At 37.9% G+C, this 21,820-nt stretch overlaps 1 protein-coding gene across 2 annotated transcripts in view; it reads left to right on the plus strand.

The window, feature by feature from the left end:
• SLAIN2 (SLAIN motif family, member 2) overlaps positions 1-13,118 on the plus strand; it is a 77,293-nt gene extending 64,175 nt beyond the window's left edge. For both annotated transcript variants that reach the window (XM_008575465.1, XM_008575463.1), the window contains 2 exons: positions 8,056-8,374; positions 10,127-13,118. In XM_008575465.1, the coding sequence (XP_008573687.1) occupies positions 8,056-8,374; positions 10,127-10,193 (386 nt within the window). In that variant the 3' untranslated portion in view covers positions 10,194-13,118. The remainder of the gene's footprint in view (positions 1-8,055; positions 8,375-10,126) is intronic.
• Positions 13,119-21,820: the final 8,702 nt, after the last annotated feature.

Genomic DNA, 21,820 nt, shown 5'->3' on the forward strand with positions numbered 1-21,820 from the left:
CCGTGGCCTTGGTGTTATCAGCACCGCACTCTACCGAGTGAGCCACAGGCCGGCCCCTATAATACCATTTTGAACTTTATATCCTGATAGCTTGTTAAACTCTCTTATTATTTCTGATATTTCTTTGGATTTTCTAAGTATGCAATTGTGTAATCTGCAAATATAGGCAGTTGTATTAGTCCGTTTCTGTTGCTTATAACAACACACCTGAAACTGGGTATTTTACAAGGAAAACAAAATTTATTTGCTTAGTATCGGAGGTTGGGAAGTCCAAAGTCCATCTGGTGGTGGTGACAGTGACCCAGGGGTCTCACGATGCAAGACGGGGGAACAGAGAGACCAGAGAGACAGACTCTCTTCTCTCTTCTTTTAAAGCCCTCAGAACCATGCCCCTGACCACCATTTTTAATCCATTCACTATGGCATGGTCCTACAATGTAGTCACCTCTTCAAGGTTCTACCTTTCAATTACCATAATAGGATTACCACCCTCTAACAGTCACAGTGGGGGCCAAGTTTCTAATACATAAAACTTGGGGGACAGAATTCAAGCTTCAGTGAGTTTTGGGGGGGATGTAATTCAATCCACTACATTCTGCTCCCGCCCCGCCAAACTCATGTCCTTTTCACATGCAAATACATTCATCTCATCCCCTATGTCCTGTTTCAACTCAAATGTCCAAAGTTCAAACTCCCATCTGTGAAATTCAAAACGAGTTATCTACTTCCAAGATACAATGATGGTACAAACATAGGGTACATATTCGCATTCCAAAAGGGAGAAATAGGCCAAAAGAAAGGTATAATAGGTTCCAAACAAGTCCAGAACTCAGCAGGGCAGGCATTAAATCTCAAAGCTGGCAAATTGTGTACCTTTAGTCCATGTTCCACATCCTGTGCATGCTGGTGTGAGAGTTGGGTCCCCAAGTCTTCAGGCAGCTCTGCTTCTATGGCTTTTCTGGTCTCAGTTGATGCTTTAGCTCTCACAGGCTGGCGTTCTTCTGGTAGCTCCACAGGTCTGGGGTCTCCATGGCAGTCCCACTGTCACAGCTCCAGTAGGCATAGTGTTGTTGGGGTTTCTCTGCTGCAGCTCTGACCCCACATTTCCACTATAGTGAAGGCTGTCGGCGTTGACTCCACCCCTGCAACAAATCTCTTCTTGGATCTCTGGGCTTTTCCATACATCCTTTGAAATCTGGGTGGAGGCTCCCAAACCTTTACAGCTCTGGCATTCTGTGAGCCTGCAGACCTAACACCACAGGGACTCTGCCAAGGCTTCTGGCTTGTGTCTTTCAAAGCTGCAGATCAATCCATGCCTGGAACCAATTTAGCCAAGGCTGGAGTGGCAGGAGTACAGGAAGCAGCATCCCAAGATGGCCTTGGGCAGCGAGCCCATGGACTGTTCCCCGGGCTCAGGGGAACTGCTCAGGCCTGTTCCCCAAGACCATTCTGTCTCTCTAGTTCTTTGGGCCTGAAATGGAAGGGTTGGTCCCAGAGGTTTCTGCAATGCCTTCAGGGTCTTTTCCCCCTTCTCTTGACAATCCCATAGTTTTGTGTTAATCTTCTTAGTACCATTGAATTTTTCTTCTGAAAATGTTCTCTGCTTCTCTACTACATGGCCAAGCTACAAATTTTCCAAATCTTTACACTGTTCTTCCCTTTTAAACTCTGGGTTTATGTCATGCCTATGCCACCATAACTCAGCATAGGATGTTACAAGTAGCCTGCAGCTTCCTTTTAATGCTTTGCTGCTTAGAAATTTCTTGTGCCCAATACTCTGGTTCACAGTTCTTAAGTTCCACCTTCCACAAAGCCCTAGGGTGTGGACATAATACAGTCAGGTTCCTTGCCAGTTCATAGCAAGGTTGATCTTTGCCCCAGTTTCCAGTAAATTCCTTCTCATTTACTGGGGCCGGCCCGGTGGCCCCCTGCTACAGTGCCCCGCTGGGGAAGCGCGGTGGCCCTCCCGCCGAGGGTTCGGATCCCACATACAGACCGGTTCCCACTCACTGGCTGAGCGAGGTGTGGGAGCGACACCGAGGGTTGTGATTCCGTAGCCGGTCCCGGTCCGGTACGGGCACGACACTGAGGGTTGCGATCCGTTGCCAGTCACAAAAAAAGACAAAAAGGAAAAAAAAAAATTCCTTCTCATTTACATCTGAGATCTCCTTAGAATGGTCTTTACAGTCCATATTTCTATCAGCATTCCAGTTGCTACCATGTAACCAGTCTCTAGGACATTCCAAACTTTCCCTCATCTTTTTGTCTTCTTCTGAGTCCTTCGGACTCCTTCAGGCTCTCCTCAACACCCAGTTCCAAAGCCATTTCCACATTTTCGAGTATCTCTTATAAGCAACACTCCATCTCTGGTACCAATTTTCTGTTTTAGTCCATTTCTATTGCTTATAACAAAATACCTGAAACTGGGTATTTTGTAAAGAAAAACAAAACTTATTGCTTACAGTTTCTGAGGCTAGGAAGTCTGAGGGTCTTGGTGGTTATGACAGTGAACCAGGGGTCTCACATTGCAAGATGGTGGAAGCAGAGAGAGAAAAACAGACTCTTCTTTTAAAGCCCTCAGAACCACGCTCTTGACCACCATTTTTAATCCATTCACCATGGCCTGGTCCTATAATCTAATCACCTCTTCAAGATTCCAGCTTTTGATTACATAATAGAATTACCCACCCTCTTAACAGTCACAGTGGGGGCCAAGTTTCTAATACATAAAACTTGGGAGACACAATTCAAGCTTCAGTGAGTTTTTTTAGGGGGGAACATAATTCAATCCACTACGGCAGTTTTACTCCTTTCTTTCAATGTATGTGTCTTGGGGGTGGGGGAAATGCTACCTATTTTTTTCATCAATTACTGAGAAAGGGNCACATACAGACCGGTTCCCACTCACTGGCTGAGCGAGGTGTGGGAGCGACACCGAGGGTTGTGATTCCGTAGCCGGTCCCGGTCCGGTACGGGCACGACACTGAGGGTTGCGATCCGTTGCCAGTCACAAAAAAAGACAAAAAGGAAAAAAAAAAATTCCTTCTCATTTACATCTGAGATCTCCTTAGAATGGTCTTTACAGTCCATATTTCTATCAGCATTCCAGTTGCTACCATGTAACCAGTCTCTAGGACATTCCAAACTTTCCCTCATCTTTTTGTCTTCTTCTGAGTCCTTCGGACTCCTTCAGGCTCTCCTCAACACCCAGTTCCAAAGCCATTTCCACATTTTCGAGTATCTCTTATAAGCAACACTCCATCTCTGGTACCAATTTTCTGTTTTAGTCCATTTCTATTGCTTATAACAAAATACCTGAAACTGGGTATTTTGTAAAGAAAAACAAAACTTATTGCTTACAGTTTCTGAGGCTAGGAAGTCTGAGGGTCTTGGTGGTTATGACAGTGAACCAGGGGTCTCACATTGCAAGATGGTGGAAGCAGAGAGAGAAAAACAGACTCTTCTTTTAAAGCCCTCAGAACCACGCTCTTGACCACCATTTTTAATCCATTCACCATGGCCTGGTCCTATAATCTAATCACCTCTTCAAGATTCCAGCTTTTGATTACATAATAGAATTACCCACCCTCTTAACAGTCACAGTGGGGGCCAAGTTTCTAATACATAAAACTTGGGAGACACAATTCAAGCTTCAGTGAGTTTTTTTAGGGGGGAACATAATTCAATCCACTACGGCAGTTTTACTCCTTTCTTTCAAGGGGCCAAGTTTCTAATACATAAAACTTGGGAGACACAATTCAAGCTTCAGTGAGTTTTTTTTGGGGGTGAACATAATTCAATCCACTACGGCAGTTTTACTCCTTTCTTTCAATGTATGTGTCTTGGGGGTGGGGGAAATGCTACCTATTTTTTTCATCAATTACTGAGAAAGGGGTGTTGAAATATTGAAGTCTAATTGTGAACCTTTATTTTTCTACTTTTCAGTTATGTCAATTGCTGCATGTATTCCATATGTCTGTTTTGGGGTATATACACATTTAGGATTATGTCCTCTTGTAAAATCGACTCCTTTAACATCAAGAACTATATCCCTGGTATTAATACGTATTTTTTCTGACAGTTATTTTAACCACTGCAGCTTTTTCATGAACAGTGTTTATATAGTGCATCTTTTTTCATATTTTTTCTTTTAACCTGTATCTTTATATCTAAAATGTGTTATATATAATGTAATGGCCATTGCTTTTTTGTCCAAATAATTGTCTTTTAATTGGAGGGACTACCGTTACATTTAATGCAATTATCAATATGGTTCTTTTAAAATCCACCATCTTATTATTTGTTTTCTATTTGTCCTTTCAAATATCTGTTTCTACTCCCCCCCATTCTCCACTTTCTTTTGGATTAACTGAGTACTTTTTAGTATTCCATTTTTTAAAATCCCATTTTCCATTAGTTTCGAAGGATAATTTTGCTGGCTATAGAACTCTATATTGACAGGCTTTTAAGTACTTTAATGATGTTATTTCATTGTCTTTTGGCTTCCATCATTTCTGTTGGAAAGTCTGTGATATTTTGTTTTTGTTCCTCTTTTTTTATGTTGGACTTTTTGGGAGAGGGGAACAGAGCAGGGGTTGCTGGTCAGAGGGAGAGAGGGGAGAAGTTGGTGGGGAACCGTGAGGATCAATTGCATTGTGTAATGATAGATGTGCTGATCGTCCTGATTTGAGCATCACATGTTGCACACTAGTATTGATGTTCGTTCGATGTTATACCCCACAGATATGTACAATTTTTAAAAGAGGCTTTTAAGATGTTTTAAATTTATTATTTGCTTTCAGCAAGTTTATTATTTGCTTTTATTTATTATTTGCTTTTAGAAATTTGATTATGATGTTCCTTGGTTCTCCCAAGGTTCTTCCTTTTCGGTTTGTTTGTTATGCCCTGCTTGGGGTTTTTTTGAGGTCTTAGATATGTGAGTTTATATTTTCATCACATTTGGAAATTTCTAAGCCATTGTTTTTTCAAAATTTTTTTCCGTCCCAGTCATTATGCCTCAAATCAAATCTGGGACTCAGTGCATGTATTAGAACACATAATACTGGCCTATAGGTCACTGAGGAATTGTTCTTTTGTTTTGGTGGGTTTTTTGTTTGTTCGTTTGTATTTTAGTCTTTTTTTTCCCCTCTGTATGCATTAGTTTAGATCGTTCTTATGTCTTCAGGTGCCTCCTCTTTGGCAGTGTCTAAACTGCTATTAATTCCCATCCAGTGAATTTAGCATTTTGGATATATTGTAAGTTTTTCATCTTCAAAAGTTCCATCAGTTATTTTAAAAATCTTTTCTTTCTCTCCTCACTATGCTTTTTTTTTTTAATGTCCTTGAGCATATATGTAATAGTTCTTTTAAAATCTTTGCCTGCTAATTCAGTCATTCCTGTCCCTTCTTGGTCTGTTTCTGTTGACTAATTTATCTCCTGGTGTTGGTTATTGTTTTCTTATTTCTTTTTATGTTTAGTAATTTTTCTTTTGGATGGTGGACATTGTGGAGTTTTACATTGTTCTGTGCTGGATTTTACCTTCTTTTAAATAGTGTTGGACTTTGTTGTGGCAAGCAGTTGTTTATGGATCAGTTTGATCCTTTATAGCATGGATCAAAAAATGTTTTCATAAGGGCCTGATAGTAAATATTTTAGGCTTGTGGCCAATATGGACTTCGTTGCAACTACTCAACTCTGCTGTTGTACCTTGAAAGCAGCCAAAGCTAGGTAATATATAAACAAATGGGTGTTGCTATGTTCTAATAAAACTTTATTTACAAAAACAGTTGGCTTGCCCAGTTTGCTGACCCCTGGTTTAGAGGTTTATTTTAAAGCTTTGAGCCAACTTAAAATAGCCTTTATTCTATTAAGTCTTGACCATTTTGAAGTATTTCCTGGTTGCTTTTGGAGTGTCTCCTGGATGTTCAGCAAGGACTCCTTATTCTATCTAGCTGGTTAAAAGTCAAATGTCTGGTTGTCCTATGTGAGCTTTCACAACTGTTCAGTTTACAGTGCTCCAGTCCTCCTTTGCCCAGTCTTATGGAGCTTCACCCTGTACATGCACAGCTCAATATTAAGCCAAAGATTCAAACAGACCCTTAAGCTGAGTCTTGGAAGTCTTCTGAACAGCTCCACCTTAAAGGTACTTTGCCCCTCAAATTCCAATTTTTGTCTTCTCAGCTCAACAAGATAACTTTGATCTGCTTGGGATCCTCCTTCTCTGCTCTACAATCCAGAAAATGTCTCCAGACAAAAAAATAATAATAATAATACAGAATAATCATAGGGCTCACATCATTTGTTTTCCTTCTCTCGGGGATTACAGTCCTGTACTACCTGTTGTCTAATATTTGAGAAGTGTTTTATGTATTTTGACCAGTTTTATAGGTGTTTACAGCAGGAGGGTAAGTCCCTTTCTAGTTTTACCATCATGGCTGGTACCACACCTATGGTGGTTTTAAAATAATACATATCTAAGTTCCATTTAAGTCTTGATTCTTCGGGGTGGTATTTGGGGGACCCATATTTTTTTTAATGTTACTTGGAATTCTGATGCACAGTCAATTTTGAGAATCATGGTTGTAGAGTGTAGAGTTTTGGAGCCAAACAGATAATTTGAGCACATGGAGTACTGGGGCCTAGTATATCTTAAGTACAGTGATACTGACAGTTGAAACTTTGATCAGACACAGGGCAGGCAAGATCAACTGGGAGGGAAGGGGGCTATGTACAAAAAACTACACATCTCATTTGGTTTGTTTACAGAAAAACAAACAAAATGAGGTGAATTTCTCCTGTTTTGGAGTTTTGAAGCTATGGCTCATCCTCTCTTCTTTCTCCCAAAGATCGGATGAAAATAGTGGCCAGACTCTTCCATCCATCCTTTCCTCTCCTACCCACTGCTGTGGTAGACCTTACTATCACTTTTGTCCTACAGAAGGATTGGTGGAAGTGAGGAGGATGAAATTGTATAGAATAATTTCATCGTAGGATCAAGTCCCGTTCATGCTTTCTCTCCACCCATATCCTCCTCAAAATGATGGAGGTGGAGTGAGAACAGGGTGATCTCTTTCTGCCTCCGATCCGTTTCTCCCTACCCCTCTTTCTCCCTCTCCTTCATTCTCTCTGACCCCCACCCAGAGTCCTTTGTTATATAAAGCATGTTAAGGTATTACTTATTTACATTGTGTGCAGCCACCCATGGGCATTTGAGGAAACTAAAACTGTATCCTTTCAGAGGTAATTTATCCAAACATGAATAAGCCAAGTGGGATGAATGTGTCCGCAGAGATCTGAATTTCAATGCAAAGGGACACTTCAAATAAATAAAATGAATTTGAAGACTTGTTTTCATTTTAAAATTAATGCAAATTATACATTTTATTCTTTCACGTGTATTTGCTTTAATATAAAAAGTGTTTAACTTAGAATTGACATTCCAGAAGAATGTATCATCTTTATCCTGTGACTTCTGTGATTTCATATACCTCTTGAAATGCCCCTAGATTTATAATTCCCCCACTTTGCGAAGCACAGCAGTAGGAATATTTTTATGTTTTTTAAAAATAATTCTTAGTTTCTGGATGTTTAGTTACACTGTACATGATAAGGAACTTGGAGGTACAACCTCTAGATACTTAATACACGTTTACACGAATGTTTCTTTGGAGGGGGTGGAGAATATGTTTCAAATTCTAGACAACAATCTGCTAGTTAACCTTTTTTTTTTTTTTACCTCTAGAATGTTCACATGTGGCCCAGGATACTCGCTACAGTGAGACAGAATCCTGCAGTGCCTTTTCTCTTCTGGTATTGTGGGTTTCAGGCTGGCGTAGTTAAAACATTGTTATCAAGGGCAGTTATTACCCACTAAAGACTTGGTTGTTTAGAACTTACTAGTTACCTTTTTTCTTTTATTAGCCCAGAAATGTCCTTTATTCCTTGAATTTGTATACAGTGACGTTTTGTGAAGACATCAAGTGTAATGTGAAGTAGTGATTTCACTTACACTTGGTTTCCACTCAAACCATGGGTTTTTCTTTGCCATTCCACAGTACCTTCTCCAGGCAAATTCCGCTCCCCTGCAGCACCATCACCTTTGGCTCTCCGGCAACCAATGAAAGCATTTAGTAACCATGGCTCTGGTTCTCCTGGTAGCCAAGAAACAGCACAGCTCACACAAACAACCTCCTCACCTGGGCCTCCAATGGTTCAAAACACAGTCCCAGCAAATCCTGCCAGCAATATCAACAGTACTACTCTAACCAGACCTGCAGGGACAACTACAATGAGAAGTGGCTTGCCCAGACCCAGTGCCCCTTCTGCTGGGGGTATACCAGTGCCTCGCAGCAAACTTGCACAGCCTGTTCGCAGGTAAGTGGCAAATGTTCTGTTTCAGTATTCCTGAGCAGATAAGTGGGTAGCCTGGAATTAGTATCATCTCTACATTTGATGGTGAACATAGACATAAGGGGTTCCCACTACAGTCTTCACAGTTTGAATAAAACATTATTTCATTGTTTTTAAGAAATCCTCCATTGGGACATTGTATTAGTCAGTTTCTGTTGCTTATGACACATCCGAAACTGGGTAGTTTGTAAGAAAACAAAATGTATTGCTCACAGTTTCAGAGTCTGGGAACTCCAGAGTCCTGGGAACACATCTGTTGAAGGTGGTGTTGGTGGCAACAGTGACCCAGGGGTGTCACATGGCAGAATGGCAGAGCAGAGAAAAAAAGACTCTCACATACTCTCCTTTTAAAGCTCCACAACCACGCATATCAACTAGGCTATGGTCCTTACAGTGTAATCACCTCTTCAAGGCTCCACCTTTCAATGATCATAATAGGATTTTCCACCCTCAACAGTTACAGTGGGAATTAAGCTTCAGTGACTTTGGGGGCCATTCAATCCACTGCAGACATTATACCAGTTTGGTTGTGATTAAATTTGCCCAGATGCCTTACATGATTTAAGTATCTCAGAGGACTCCTAGAAAAAATTGTTAGAACCACTCAATTCAGTTGTGATATTTGTTCATTTTGAATATAATGATATTCAATAAATATTTATAATAAAAGCATGTTGGAGTATGGAGTGATATTTAAGATAAAACTTCTAGCTTCCAAGTCTGATTATAATCTGTAAGCATGGTTTGTAAACCCTGCTACAATTCAGAATTATCTGTGGAATTATAAAGACTAGAGGCCTAAGTTTTATCCCCAGAGAGTATAACCTATTAAATGTGGTGTGAAGCCCAAAATCTGTGGGTGTGCTGTTTTTTTGGTTTGTTTTTTAATCTCCAGGTGATTCTGAGTCCAGCCCAGTTAGAAACTGTACATCTTTAATCTTTATTTTTCAAAAATGGGATCATCACCTACTATCAGTAAACTTAGGTGTCAACTATAAATAAACTTTAAATATTTATTTGTGTGAAAAAGTGTTTCAATCCCATAATCATTTAAACTGAATTACCCATACTACTTTAATTCCAAGATAAACCTTTTACATCTTTGAACTCAATAGTAAAGTACAACAGCTTTTTGATTTGCACTGTGCTAAATAACTTATCTTGTTTAATCTTCACAGTAACATTAAATGTGCAAGTACTGTTGTTTATTTCTGTTTTTCAGAGGAGGATATTGAAATTTAATGAGATAAAGTAATTTGCCTAAGGTCACACAACTAATAAGACCTTCAGTTCCAAGTACAGTATGTCTGACTTCAAAGTTCTTTTAACTGTATCCCATATTGCCTCTCTAGTGGTGGTGACACTAAGTCTCTAATGTCACATTCATCATCTGCCTCTCAAAAAAATAAAGTACGGTTGGTTATCCATGTGGTTGGAAAAGGTGAGACAGTCCTTTTCCTTTTTTTAATTGAGTAATTGTGTTAACAAAAAGGGATTAGAGAAGTCACCTGGTGCCAAGTAAAACTTGAAAGTTGTGAAAATGCTGTGTGTGAGAAGGTTGTGCTAATAGTTGTTTAGAGCTTTTGTCTTAATCATCCCCTGAAACAGCCTTCATAGGATCATCATCTTGTTACCTGAAAAATAATATATGTAAGAGATTGTATGGTAGTGTTTCATAAAGATATGTAATCACATTATAAAATTGCTTTATTTCAGATCCTTGCCGGCTCCTAAAACCTATGGTGGCATGAAAGATGACAGTTGGAAAGATGGCTGTTATTAACCAGCAAACAGAAGAATGCAGAAGTCCACAGCTTCATGGATACCCCTTCACCAAGCTAAAAAACAACTTTTATATGCAGACTGTTCAGATAAGACTCTCGGGATTTATAAAATCCCAGCCCTCTCTGTCTTAATTAGCACAAACAGACAGAGATGATCAAGCAGCACTTTAATGACATTTAACATCAGATCTGTTTGGTAATCATACAATCACTCACCATGGAATCACTTTTAGTTTTTTTGTTTAATAGAAACTGAGTTGATTTTTTAATATTTGACAGAGGCCAATATCTGGGCAAATACCTAATGGATGCCAAAGAGAAATGCCCATTTGTAAATGAGAGAGTCCCTTTGTGCACAAGAAAATGATGAATTCAAGCTATCCAGAACTTCACATTCAACCTGATTTACTGTATAATTGGTATCAATAAATATTTGTATTAATGAGAACTAATATTCTGACTAATTACCTAAAGTATTGCACTAATTACTTGAGGAAACTAGATTGAGATTGGGGGTGGGAGGAAGAAACCTGGACTAAAGATTTAAAACATGATTCCTAAATTTGGGAGAATTTTATAAACAATTTTTGCAGATTCGTTAGAAAAATTGTCATTTGATTTCGTTTTAAGTTTTGAATGTAGCTCACATGTCACCACCACCAGACAGTGTTACAACTTGCATCCATCGTGTTGCATTGACACATCAGACTTCTGTGTGTTTGTTTTGATTGCCAAAAAGGGCTTAATATCAGTTGTACAATCTTTCTAAACTTTATAGTTCCTGGCTCAGGAAAGATGGCCTTTGCTATTGAAGCCAACTTCTTCACATGCTGTTATCTGTTACAGAACTAAAAGATCTTGTTTCTATTAGCAGGTTTCCATGATAGGAAAGAGCAAGTAGTGTGTGTCTTTATTGTTGATATAACAACACCTCAGTGCTTACAACCTGGAACAAAACCATACAGTGAGAGAGAGGGGGGAAAAATCTATGCACTTAACCTACAAAATCTCTGACGATGACATTTGTATTGTTGCTGTTAAATGGCATAATGGTCTGTTATGTGGTAGGAAAATGTAGTCTGCTAAATCCTACTTAAGTTGACCCACTTTTAAACTGAATAACTGTATAAAACATCTTTCAAAAATACTGTCCCTTTTGACTTAGATTCTGCCTTATATCAATTTTTGCATTTTGGGTAACAAGCCTACTACATACTACTCTAACCTGTTAAATACTTGCTCTCTAATGGTTGTTATATATATCCTTGAAATCACCTATTTCAGTTTCGTCAGACTATTACCATACTAAAACTTCTTTCTGTAGTAGGCTTCTTATTTTTTGGTAGTGAAGTCTGTTTTTTAAGTGCTTAATTTGAACAGCTCTAAAATTTTGGTAGGTCGCCTAAAATATTTTAGAGATCTGAACATAAGTTCATTTCCTGTTAATCAAAGACATTCTGTAAGTTGGCAAAAGAACTTGAGAGAGAAATGGAAGGTTTGATATTCAGGACAGCATTTAGGTTGATAGGTTGAAAAAATGATAAAGCTTGAAACCAGGCCCCCCATTTTGCCATAACTGGCACCATGGTAGTCTTTATTAGCTTGACCAGTAGGGAGTCAGTGAGTTAACACAGCAGCTGGAGATTTAAACTACCAGTACTATATATTTTGGTGTATTATGCAAGGAAGAGATTATATCCTTGAATTTGAGGGTGATGGCGTGGGTCAGTAAAGGATGGCACCAGAATTCTACATGGTGATGAACTAAAAAATGTTGCTTTTCAGAGGAAGATAAAGCATCTGCTTTAGGTGGGGTGGGGGTGGGGGGTATCTCATGTAAATCTAAGTAAAAGAAAGAACTATCCACTGTCTTAAAAAAAACGACACGTACACAAAACAAAACAGGTCAGTTTTCAGTACAACATTTCAAAAAATATATATGCTGCAACCTAATAATTAAAAGGAATTTTAACTCTATTATGAAACACTCATTACATTTTTTAAGTTAGATAATCAGTTTCAAAAGGAGTATTCAGGTTATTTAACTTTGTTTTTAAATGGCTGCATCAGAAAAAAAAGGTTTTTTTTCTATAAAAATATTTCATCACTTGTTAAAATGTGTTTTGGATCTGAGTTTGGTAAAGTATCATTTTTACTTGCTGTTGTACTACCACAGACTATTGGCTTTTAGTTTCCTAAACAGAAAAATTGCCTTTTTACTAGAAAGCCTTTGTGTATTGCCAATTTATCTGTTTGGGAAAATCTAAGGATTTACTGTGGTTAGTCTTACAGAAGAAATGTGGATTTGATAAACTAGTGCCTATGATTTTAACTTATGTTTGATATATAGTAGTATGGGTTTTATGAATGTTAATTATTTTGTGCCAACAGCCCAGAATTGTCACTTATATGTAAGCAGAAAGCTATGAACTCTGCTTCCAAAGTTATTTAATTTTCTCAGTGTTTGAATGTTATTTTTTTGTAAGTGTGTTAATAAAAGTGTAAAGAATTGGAGAAAATATAAATATTCTTAACTCAAGCATTTGCTGGATCATTTTTCTACAAAACTTGTTTGTATAATATAAAACACTCTCTGAAGAGTTGACTTTTTCAGTTTTCATATCTTGGAAGTCACATTTTGTAAAACTGGGGACCATTCATAATTGTCAGATACTTTTTAAAACTATCTCAATACACCACTTTTATATTTTAAAAAAGTTTTTTTGAAAGAAAATTAGATACATATGTGGCCCCTGATTTTGTATAACTCTAGAATGATCTAGACTATGTATGTTTAACTTTTTATTGAATGTACAGGTGTCCATTTTTGACATTACGCATGGTCCTTTTAGATCACATGAAGTCTATAGCAGAACTTGTATATGTGGTTGCCTCCTTAATAAACAGCCTGACCATAATGTTTATTATTAAATTTATATTTGTTTTTTCAAGTGTTTAATTTCTGGATATGGTAAGTTTCCTCCCTGCCCCTGCCACCCCCACCCCCACCCCTCCAGTTTATCTAGAATTGACTTTAAATTTCTGTTCTTAAAACACGTAAACCGAAATCATATGAGCATTCTTAGTCTTCAATGGGTTAGATTATATGATATTATATTTTCTCTGGCCACTGTATTTCATATATGGATTATTTGGAGTAAATTTATAGTTTACTCCAGATTTGCTTGTTCTTAGAATTTTTTCAACTACTGTGAGTTGTTATCTGGTTAGAAAAGGCTAATATATATAAAACAAGCAAAAAGCCATTATATAAGAGTTTCCAAGAGGTAAAATTAATGAATTTTCAAACTAAATATGAATATTTAGGTGATCATGTGCATCTTTTATGGATGGAAAAATCAAGAATTGTACACTTTTTAAACAAGTTCCCCATAGTTCTTTAGGAAGTATTTGCTGAGCCCCATGTTCCAATTAGTCTCACTAATGAGACATAGAAAAATGACACCTTCATGTTTTAATAATGCCACTATACTTGAAAATCAATAAACGAGGTTACCTAATCCTGTTATATACCCAGTGCAACAGGAAAACCCATATGGAGGTTCTTCTGAAATATTTGATATTTCAAAGTTTAACTTTGAGTTACAAAAGCAAAATGTCAGAGAAACTAACTTGGAGGGAGGGAGTGAACAGGATGTTCAAATAAGTGTGAAGCCAAAGTTAGTAACCACTGATGTATTTTTAATTCTCCTAAATGTAAGTGTGAGTGGGCTAAATGGCCGTCTGGTTACTAGTCTGAAAATGGAGCAGATTTCACTTTCTTTACTACAACTCATGTTGACTAAATGCCAATTTCAAACCCATTCTTTATCTATGATGGGTCACCTTAATGTTTTCTCTTTAAAAATAAGGAGAAATTTTTTTCTGATTTTGAAAGTAATAGAGATTCATTACATTAAGAAATTAATAATATTAAGAAGTTTAGAGGTGAAAAGTGCTGGTTCCCTGCAATCCCACCATCCAGAAATAAATATTGAAGTACTGGCCTAATGTGGTTATAAAATAATAAGTGTAAGGGTAGAAAGTCTTTTTAAAGTGAGAAAATGTTTCACTTAAAATGCTGACATGAGTTTGCTTTTGCATAGAGGTATACATGCTGTTGAAAGCTTGGCATAGGGCCGGCCCGGTGGCGCACTGCTACAGTGCGCTGCTTGGGAGCACGGCGGCGCTCCCGCCAAGGGTTCGGATCCCACATACAGACCGGTTCCTGCTCACTGGCTGAGCGAGGTGCGGGCGCAGCGCCGAGGGTTGCGATCCCATTGCCAGTCCCGGTCCGGTACGGGCGCGATACTGAGGGTTGCGATCCGTTGCCGGACACAAAAAAAAGACAAAAAGGAAAAAAAAAAAAAAAGAAAGCTTGGCATATATCTTGATTTTTGATTACAGGTATTCTTTGATAAAATCATCAGGTATGTTGTATCATAACATTAATTGGCTTTTCTTATAAAAATTGTACATGTAGAAATTAGAGAAATATGGTAAATATAAGGCAGCTGTTGTAACTATAACAAGATAATGGTAAACACTCTTGAGATGAATGGAAAGAGAAATTCTTAGAAGAGTAGGAAAAAAATTTTTTTAAAGAACCAAATAGAAATTTTAGAACTGAAAAAATATCTAAAATTCCTTAAATTTGCTACATGAATTCAATAGCTGACTAGAGATGGCAGGAGAGTCAGTGAAGTTGAAAAGAAATCAATCTGGAGAATTTATTCAATCTAGAGAAGAAAGAGACAAAAGATTGAAAAAATGAGCAGAGCCTCAGGGACCAGAGGACCAATATTGAGAGGTCTATCATTTTTGTCGTTGAAATCTAGTGGTAATCTGGCTCTCAAAAACAGTAAGAAAGAAAGAAGGAAAGAAGCAAGCAAGCAAGCCCTTATTTGTAATGTTTTCCAGTGTCCAGATGTAAATATTCCCATGATGGCCATTTTTGAGCTATTAACATGACATCACTGAATATGGAGTTGGGAAGAGATGTGTGAAATTGACTCTTGTGAGCTGCTACAAGCTGGTTCCAGCTTCAGATTCCACTGTCAGAATCCCAGAAGAAAGAAGAGGAGAAAGAGATTGGTGCAGAACAAAATATTTGAAGTAATGGTTGACTTTATTTTATTATGATCTTTTTTTTTTTCCCGACAGTTGGCCAATAAGGAGATCTGAGCAATTGACCTTAGCGTTATCAGCACTGTACTCTAACCAACTGAGCTAACCAGCCAGCCCCATGAAGTAATGGTTGAAAACTTCCCAAATTTGATGGAAGACAAATTTCTGGATTCAAGAACCTCCATGACTCCCAAACAGATAAACTCAAAACCCAGACACATCATAATTCAACTGTTGGAAACCAAAGATAAAGAAAAAAATCTTGAAAGAAGCTAGAGGAAAAGAATACATTTTACAGTGGGACAACAAACAACCAAAGATTTCTCATCAGAAATCCTGGAGGCCAGAAGAGAGTGAACTAATATCTTTAAAGTGCTGAAAAAAAAAAAAGATTTGTCTACTCAATTTTCTATCCAAGGAAAATTTTTTCAGGAATCAAGGCAAAATAAAGACATTCTCAGGTGAAGGAAAACTAGAGAAATTATCACTTGCAGACTTGCCTTAAAGGAGATAATGCCAATTGAGGCAGGGCAAGATGGCGGATTACAGTGTCCCGTGCATGATCCTCCCACAGAAAGGGACCAGAGCAAGGAAAGAACGGCTAAGTAGAGAAGAGCATTGGTTGGAGAGTGTGGGAGGGCAGGGGTAGCCTGGGGAAGACCTTGTGAAGCACAAAAACCATGCAGGGTGGTGTAGAGGAAAAAGAGGCATGTGGCTCCAGCCGCTGCCATGTCTACCAAATCCAGGTCAGCCAGGAGGAATTTTCCCTTGTGGTGGAAAGAATCTGCTTGGCTATGAGCATTTCCCAGTGTTAACCCTCCTGCTCCTGCCTCAGCTCGCTCCCACCGGCATTGTCTAGTCTATGTGCAACTGGAGTTGCCTGTGCTATTGTCTAGTCCCAGAGCTATGGCCCTTCTCCCCACACAGGAGTTCATCCTGCAGCACACTCCCTGGCATTGCCCATATTCTGTGTGGCTCCAGCCTTCCAGCCACTTGTGAAGCCCTGGCAGCCCACATGCCCCACCCACCTGCATGGGCCCAGCCATCTAGCCATTCTTGCAGCCCGAATCACCCAGCCACCCATGTGGTTCCACCTGCCCACATGGCCACAACTGCCCAGCTGCCCATGCAGCCCCACCTGCCCATGTGGGCCCAGCCATCAAACCACCCATGTGGTTCCAGCCACTCTGGCTGCCCCATGGCTCCAGACATTCAGTGACCCACACAGTCCCAGACACTACAGCCACCGGCATAGCCCCACTCATACACATAGGCGCATCCATCCATCCACTGTGCAGCCTCAGCTGCCCTGGCTGCCCACATGGCCTCCCCTCACCTGCACAGGCCCAGCCACACACAGCCCCAGCCATAGACATAGGTGCCGGCATCCCCTGGAAATACTGAGTCTACCCAGAGCTACTGAGTCTACCCATAACAACTGACTCTACCTGGAACTACTGAAAATACTGAGTCCACTCAGAACCCAAACTAAAACACTGCACCCAGTGGGCAATGTATAACATATCCACAGGAGGGAGTCTTTCTCCTCAAAAGCCATCTGGAATAATATAAGAAGCAAGCACCAGATGACTAGGCATCAATGTAGGGATCCTAGAAATAATTTTTTTTAAAAAGAAGAAAATATGACACCACCAAAGGAACACTATAATTCTCAAACACCAGACCCCCATACAGCAGGAAACCCTTGATATATCTGAAAGGGAATTCCAAGTAACAATCTTAAAGAAACTCAGTGAGATATAAGAAGACTCAGTTAAACAACACAATGAAATGAGAAAATCAATCCAGGACAGGAAGTAGGAAATTTACAAAGAGATTAACACCATAAAAAAGAATGTAGCAGAACTCCTGGAACTGAAAGACTCATTCAACAAAATAAAAACTACAATTGAGAGGATAAGCAGCAGGCTACAGCAAGCAGAAGAAAAAATTTCTGATCTTGAAGACAATCTTTTCAAAATAACCCAAACACACACACAAAAACAAAGAAGAATTTTTTTTAAATGGGGAAAATCTAAGAGTTACCAGACCACATTAAGTGCACAAACATCCAAATCATGGGTGTTCTGGAATGGGAAGAGAAAGGAAAAGGCATTGAAAACATATTCAATGAAATAATAGTGGAAAAGTTACCAGGTATTGGTAGAGGTATAGACTTCCAGATCTAAGAGGCTCAGAGATCCCCAAACAGATTCAATCCAAAAAGGTCCTCTCCAATTCATACTGTAGTCAAACTGTCAAAAGTCATACCAAAACTGGTTGAATACTGCAAAAGCAGTACTAAGAAGGAAGTTTATTGCAATAAATGCTTACATCAAAAAGAAAGATTTCAAATAAACAATCTAACACTACAACTCAAAGAACTAGAAAAACAAGAACAATCCAATCCCAAAATGAGTAAATGGAGAGAGAGAATTAAGATCAGAGTAGAACTAAATCAAATAAAAGATTAATGAAACAAAAAGTTGATTTTTGAGAAGATAAACAAAATAGACAAACCATTAGCTAGGCTAACTCAAAAAAGAGGAAAGAAGACCCAAATAAAAAAATCAGAAATAAAAAAGACATTACAACCAATATCACAGAAATACAAAGACTCATTAGAGTGTATTATAAACAACTATACGCCAACAAATCTGAAAACCTAGAGGAAATGGATAAATTTTTGGACACATACAAACTACCAAGACTGAACCAAGAAGACATAGGAAACCTTAACAGACCAACAACAAGCAACGAGATTGAAGCAGTAATCAGCAGTCTCCCAACAAAGAAAAGCCTAGGACCAGATGGATTTACTGATGAATTCTATCAAACATTTAAAGAGGAATTAACACCAATTCCCTTCAAACTATTCCAAAAAACTGAAACAGAGGCCATTCTCCCAAACTCATTCTATGAGGCTAGCGGCACTCTGCCACCCAAACCAGACAAAGGTACAATAAAAAAAACTACAGGCCAATATCTCTGATGAACATAGATAACAAAAATACTCAACAAAATATTAGCAATCAGAATACAGCAACACATCAAAAAAAATTATGCAACACAATCAAGTGAGATTCATCCCAGGGATGCAAGGATGGTTCAACATACACAAGTCAATAAATGTGATACGTCACATCAACAAAATCAAGTACAAAAGCCATATGATTTATCTTAATAGAAGCAGCAAAAGCATTTGACAAAATTCAATGTCTTCATGATAAAGACTCAGCAAATTAGGTATAAAAAGAAAGTATCTCAACACAATAAGAGCCACATAAACAAACCCACCACCAATATCATCTTGAATGGGAAAAAGCTGAAAGCTTTCTCCTTAAGAATGGGAACAAGACAAGGATGCCTACTCTCACCACTCCTATTTCACACAGTATTGGAAGTACTAACCAGAGCAGTCAGGCAAGAGAAAGAAAGGGCATCCAGATCAGAAAATACAACATCAAACTGTCCCTGTTTGCAGATGATGTGATCCTACAGAGAAACCTAAAGACTCTACAAAAAAACTCAGATTTTGAGCTGATAAACAATTTCAGTAAAGTTTCAGGATATAAAATCATGCAAAAATCAGCAACATTTTCATATTCCAAAAACGAATTGGCAGAGAAAGAAATCAAGAGAGCTAGCCCACTTACTATAGTCACCAAAGAAATAAAATACCTAGGAATAAATTTAACCATTGTGAAAGATCTCTACAATGAACTACAAATCACTACTGAAGGAAATTAAAGAGAACACAAAAAGATGGAAAGACATTCCATGCTCTCAGATTGGAAAAATTAACATTATGAAAATGTCCATACTACCATATATGGATATTGCCACATTATGAAATGTCCATATAAAGTGATCTACAGATTCAATGCAATCCCCATCAAAACACCAATGAGTTTCTTCACAGAAATAGAAAAAACAATCCTAACATTCATTGCCAAAGCAATCCTGAGTAAAAAATAAAGCCAGACGCATAACACTAGCTGACATCAAATTACATTACAAAGCTATAGTAACCAAACTAGCATGATATTGGCATAAAAACAGACACTCGGACCAATGGAACAGAATAGAGAACCCAGAAATTAACCCACATACTCAAAGCCAACTGATCTTTGACAAAACACCAAGAACATAACACTGGGGAAAAGACAGCTTCTTCAATAAGTGATGCTGGGAAAACTGGGCATCCATATGTAGTAGAATGAAATTAGACCCATACCTCTCATCATATACCAAACTCAACTCAAAATGGATTAAATACTTAAATAAGACTTGAAACTACAAAACTACTAAAAGACAACATAGGGGAAACACCTCAGGAAGTAGAACTGGGCAAAGACTTTATGGATAAGACCCCAAAAGGACAGGCAACAAAAGGAAAAATAAACAAATCATATTATATGAAGTTAAAAAGTTTCTGCATAGCAAAAAAAAAAAAAACAACGGAAAAGACAACCTACAGAATGAGAGAAAATATTTGCAAACTATGCATCCAACAAAAGATTAATGTCCAGAATGTACAAGGAACTTGAACAGTAAAAAAACAAGTAACTCAATTAAAAAATGGGCAAAGGAGCTGAATAGGCATTTCTCAAAGGTAAATATACAAATGACCAACACACTAATGAAAAAATGCTCAGCATCACTAAGCATCAGGGAAATGCAAATCAAAACCACACTGAGGTATTATTTCACCCCAGTTAGACTAGCTATTATCAAAAAGATATTGAATAACAAATGCTGGTGAAGATGTGGAGAAAGGGGAGCCCTCCTACACTATTGGTGGGACTGTAAATTGGTGCAGCTATTATGGAAAACAGTATGGAGTTTCCTCAAACAACTACAGGTAGATCTTCCATACGATCCAGCAATTCCACTGCTGGGTATACACCCAAAGGAATGGAAGTCATCATGTGGAAGGGACACCTGCACTCTCCCTCTTGGATACAAGAACTGTAATTGTGCTTTATCAAGTTTCAATTTTTATCACAGTTGCCAGAAAGGTTAGATCTGTATTTAATGCTCAATTGCAGCAACTGAAATTATTTTTTATAGCCTGTTTTGTTCCAAAAAAGAATTTAAGATGGCTTACAAAAATACAAGGAAGTTTTTACTTAGATGTGAAAACATGGTGAAGCTGAGAGAGAAGAACCCTTGAGAGGCATATTTGTTTCTTCTTCCTTTCCAGAGCCCTGATTTTATTTGTATTTTATAACATAAATATTCTCTTTTAAAAAGGGTGAATATAAATGAAAAATTCATATTTACATTGTTAATCTAAATATCAATTTTCCTGCCTACTTTCATTCTTCAGGTAGCCAGGCTTCTGTAGGTTTAACTTATTTTGCACAGCCCTAAGCTGTGGACTGAGAACAAAACCAGTCCTGATAATACAATTTTATAGTCAAGTTATAAATATTGGTTTTATAAATAAAGGAGACTATGACTACTAAATAAGTGTTTTTAAAAAGTCCTTTACAAAAAGTTTTGCTATAGGAATTTATCTTCATTACTTTCATATAACAAAAAATAGTTTTAATTAGAAAACTCAAGTTTCTGTGGTAGACATCCTTCTTTTTTAAAAAAGAAAGAAATATAAAGAAAACTAAAAATATGTATATAAAGAAAATTTAAAAAAAGAAAAATTTTCTCTTTTTAGAAAGTTGAAGGAAAAGAAAAAAAAGCTATATATGAGAACTGGTCTTTTGGCCTGCAACTACTTATGATGTTTATATTTCAAACATCTTTTAGGCAAAAGGTGATACTATACATTATCCCCTTGTAAGATGTCACCAAACCAGACAGACATAAATATCTAGAAAGAGTTCTTTTACTGCTAAGTTTCTCTTTTAAATCCAAGATGTTTCCACCATAATCCGAAGCACAACTAATTCATTGAGTCCTAGGTTTCCTTCTCACAAAACTTCAAAAGGAAATTGGTCTGGCTCCATGAAAAGAAAAAGATTACTAATATCAAAGAGAGAAAGAACATGATGTTGAAATTTGTAAATCTCAGAGTCAGGAAGGAATTAAAAGTGAAATATTTATTCCTTCAACAAATTATTTAGCACCTTCTGTGTGTCAGGACCTGTGCTATGTGCAACTTTTACAGAGTAAGGAACTCTTACGTTATTAAGTTTACATCCTATTTCAATTTTTTCCAAACATCCTCAAATGCTCTATCTCACTAAGGAACTGATTGTGATGAAGCCTACCTCATTATCTAGTAGCAAGTACTAGACATGCTCTCCCTGACCTGGAAGAAATAAGCCAGTTTTCAGATATGTTTTATACAAAAGGAGGGGTTCTCAGGGTAACACCGCCAAAACTCACACCAGCATTCATATGCTTGAGTCTTTCTAATAAAGCCCCAGTGAAAATTGACTGAGATGGCATCCTTGTTCATAGAAATGTGAAATAACAATATCGTCTGATTAATTTATTCTATTGTTGATATGATAGACTTCCTAAATAATTAAGC

The sequence above is a fragment of the Galeopterus variegatus genome, unplaced genomic scaffold (assembly GCF_000696425.1).
Source record: "Galeopterus variegatus unplaced genomic scaffold, G_variegatus-3.0.2 Scaffold1193, whole genome shotgun sequence".
In the NCBI taxonomy this organism is placed as follows: Eukaryota; Metazoa; Chordata; class Mammalia; order Dermoptera; family Cynocephalidae; genus Galeopterus; species Galeopterus variegatus.